Source organism: Echinops telfairi, unplaced genomic scaffold (assembly GCF_000313985.2).
Source record: "Echinops telfairi isolate 266 unplaced genomic scaffold, ASM31398v2 ScPeMD7_7409;HRSCAF=8447, whole genome shotgun sequence".
NCBI lineage: Eukaryota > Metazoa > Chordata > Mammalia > Afrosoricida > Tenrecidae > Echinops > Echinops telfairi.
In genome coordinates, this window is record NW_022111309.1 from 128,746 (window position 1) to 131,674 (window position 2,929).

General features: G+C 42.9%; 1 protein-coding gene across 1 annotated transcript in view; it reads left to right on the plus strand.

Moving 5' to 3' along the window:
• Window positions 1–2,196, plus strand: part of LOC123522424 (zinc finger protein 649-like) — a 3,492-nt gene extending 1,296 nt beyond the window's left edge. Inside the window, exon 2 of the mRNA XM_045296467.1 lies at window positions 2,104–2,196. Within this exon, the coding sequence (XP_045152402.1) occupies window positions 2,104–2,196 (93 nt within the window). The remainder of the gene's footprint in view (window positions 1–2,103) is intronic.
• The last annotated feature ends 733 nt before the right edge of the window (window positions 2,197–2,929 follow it).

The following is a 2,929-nucleotide window of genomic DNA, read 5'->3' on the forward strand; positions in this document are numbered from 1 at the left end:
ATGGGCTTTGGATCTCCACTCCACACTCCCCCCATCATTCACTACGGTAAGATTTTTTGTTCTGATGATGCCTTACACCTGATCCCTTCGACACCGCGTGGTTGCATAGGCTGGTGTGCTTCTTCCATGTGGGCTTTGCTGCTTCTGAGCTTGATGGCCGCTTGATTACCTTCAAGGCTGCTTTCACTTATCATCAGCAAACTCATACTGGAGAGAAACCCCATGTATGTGGTGAGTGTGGAAAAGGCTTCATTCGGAAAGCACACCTCAAAGTTCATCTATGGACTCATACAGGAGAAAATCCCTGTATGCCATGACTGTGGTAAAGCTTTCAGCCAGAAGCAACGCCTTATAGCACATCAGAGATTTCACACAGGAGAGAAAGCCCATGTACGTGGTAAATGTGGAAAAGCCTTTATTTGGAAGACTGAGTTCACTGATCATCAGCGAACACATACTGGAGAGAAACCCCATGTATGTGGAGAATGTGGAAAAGCCTTCACTCAGAAAGCACCTCTCAAAAGTCACCTACGAATTCATACAGGAGAAAAACCCTATGTATGTCGTGAGTGTGGTAAAGCTTTCAGCCAAAAGCAATGCCTTATAGCTCATCAGGCATTTCACACAGAAGAAAAACCCCATGTATGTGATGACTGTGGTAAAGCCTATATCTGGAAGTGTGATCTCACTGTTCATCAGCGAACTCATACTGGAGAGAAACCCTATGTATGTGGTGAATGTGGAAAAGCTTTTATCAGGAAGACTGCTCTCACTGTTCATCAGCGAACTCATACTGGAGAGAAACCCTATGGATGTGGTGAATGTGGAAAAGCCTTTATCAGGAAGACTTCTCTCACTGTTCATCAGCGAACGCATGCTGGAGAGAAACCCCATGTATGTGGTGAATGTGGCAAAGGCTTCACTCAGAAAATACATCTCAAAACTCATCTACAAATTCATACCTGAGAAAAACCCTTATATATGTGGTGTGGGTGGGAAAGTTTTATCCAGAAGAATTTCCTTATAGCACATCAGAGATTTCACACATTAAACCAGTCCTTTGCATGAATTAAATGTGGAATATCTTATATGTAGAAGTCAAGTCTTATTAAACATGAGAAAATTCCCAACGAGAAAGCTTTTCATTAGGGTTACTGTAACAAGTTTTCAAAACAAAGGAAGAGGTGCTAGAGTTTGGCCTGGACCAAGCGTGGGAACAGACGATTGTGACTTACATGCAAATACCCATTCTCTGAATTGCTGTCCCTCCACTGACATGGCCCATCGGTGTGGGGACAGGGCCTTCCAGACCTCCACATGGCACAAGGGCACCTCATTGCTCTTCCAGCTATCAGTGCCTGAAAGAGCTGAACCTGTTTTTTCTGGATCACAGCTATACCAAACAGTAGATTGCCCACTCAGATGCCAGTAGTGCCCACCCCATCTGCATGCTCATCGTTACCCCCAGAAACAGCACCAAAGTACTGTGAAATAAGATGATAGAAGATGTATAGGAACAGTTAATCCAGAGGACCATTGTCTCACAGCAAACCTCAGCCTCCACAACCCTGAGACAAGAACTAGAGGGTGCCCAGCTTCAACTGCTAATTAGTCAGAAAGGGATCACAAAAGAGAAGCATGAGTTGAGTGGGAGAACAAAGTGGAACAAAACCCCAAAACATAAAATAGACCAGGCTAACTGGTCTGATGGAGACTTGGAATCTTAGTGACTATGGCCCTTAGTGACTCTTCACTCCAGGAAATGTACTCACTCCTCTGACTCATCTTTCAGCTAAACAATATACAGGCTTGGAGGGGAAGAGGAACATCTGAGAAGTAGACAGTCCTTAGAACAATCAACTGTATCAAATCAAAAGGATAGCATTTGCTTATGGATAAAAACTCTTAAAAGCAAGAAGGAACAGGAAAGAAGGTTGAATAATGATGGTAAAACACAGAGAGGGTGGAAGTGGGAAGAGTGTAGTGCATCTTAGGGGCTACACTCAAGATATGAATTGTTGAATGGGAAACCAATTTACTGTGTTTAAGTTTTAAATCATATATTTTTAAAAGAGCTCATGTCACATCAATGATTTCATGTAGGATCGTTACCATGTAGCTGTCATGAGTGTGGATAAAGATTTACCTGTGTTTCTAAGTTTTCTTGATAAAAACACAAAATTGGAAAAGCTTTAAATTCAGTAAAGATGGGAAAGCTCTGCACAGGGAGTCGTGTGTCATCACATACCACTGATCTCATGCAGGAGGAAAGCTCTGGCAATGTAGTGACTTGGCAAATACCTTCTTTGGCTTATCTCATGTGTCAGTAAACTACATTAGGATTCTAACTAATGTAGGTCTGGTTGGCTGGCTGACAGCCAACAATAGGGGATTTGTACAGCAGAGACCATATGAATACAGGGCATGTGGCAGGGCATATGCATTTAGTGACTGGCAGTGCCTCCCGTATCCAATTACATTTTCTTTTATGTTTCAGAAAGCACATAGGATAAACTGTGATGCAGTAATTGGACAGGAGGGTTGAACACAATGTCTGCCACATTGTATGACTTCAATGTAAGTCATGCAAGAAATCACATGAATACAAAGCCTGATAGACTCATCCTGTGTGCATATGTACATTGATATCAAGACCGATATCTTTTGTTTTTTTCTCACAATTAAAAAAAAATCCTTTTATTGGGGGCTGAGTTAGTTAATTGTGCCAGCCTGGCCGATAATCACATGTGGGGCTAATTGAAAGGTGGAAGGATAAATGGGTGGTGACGCCTCGCCTTTCTAGTTCTCTGGTCTCTGGTTTTGTGATGGTTGCACCGGGTGCAGCTGCCTTAGCAGTTCCCTGCTTCAGCTTGCAAGATTGACTTCCTACAAGACATCCCCAAGGAGAAGCTACATGGACCTATCCCGA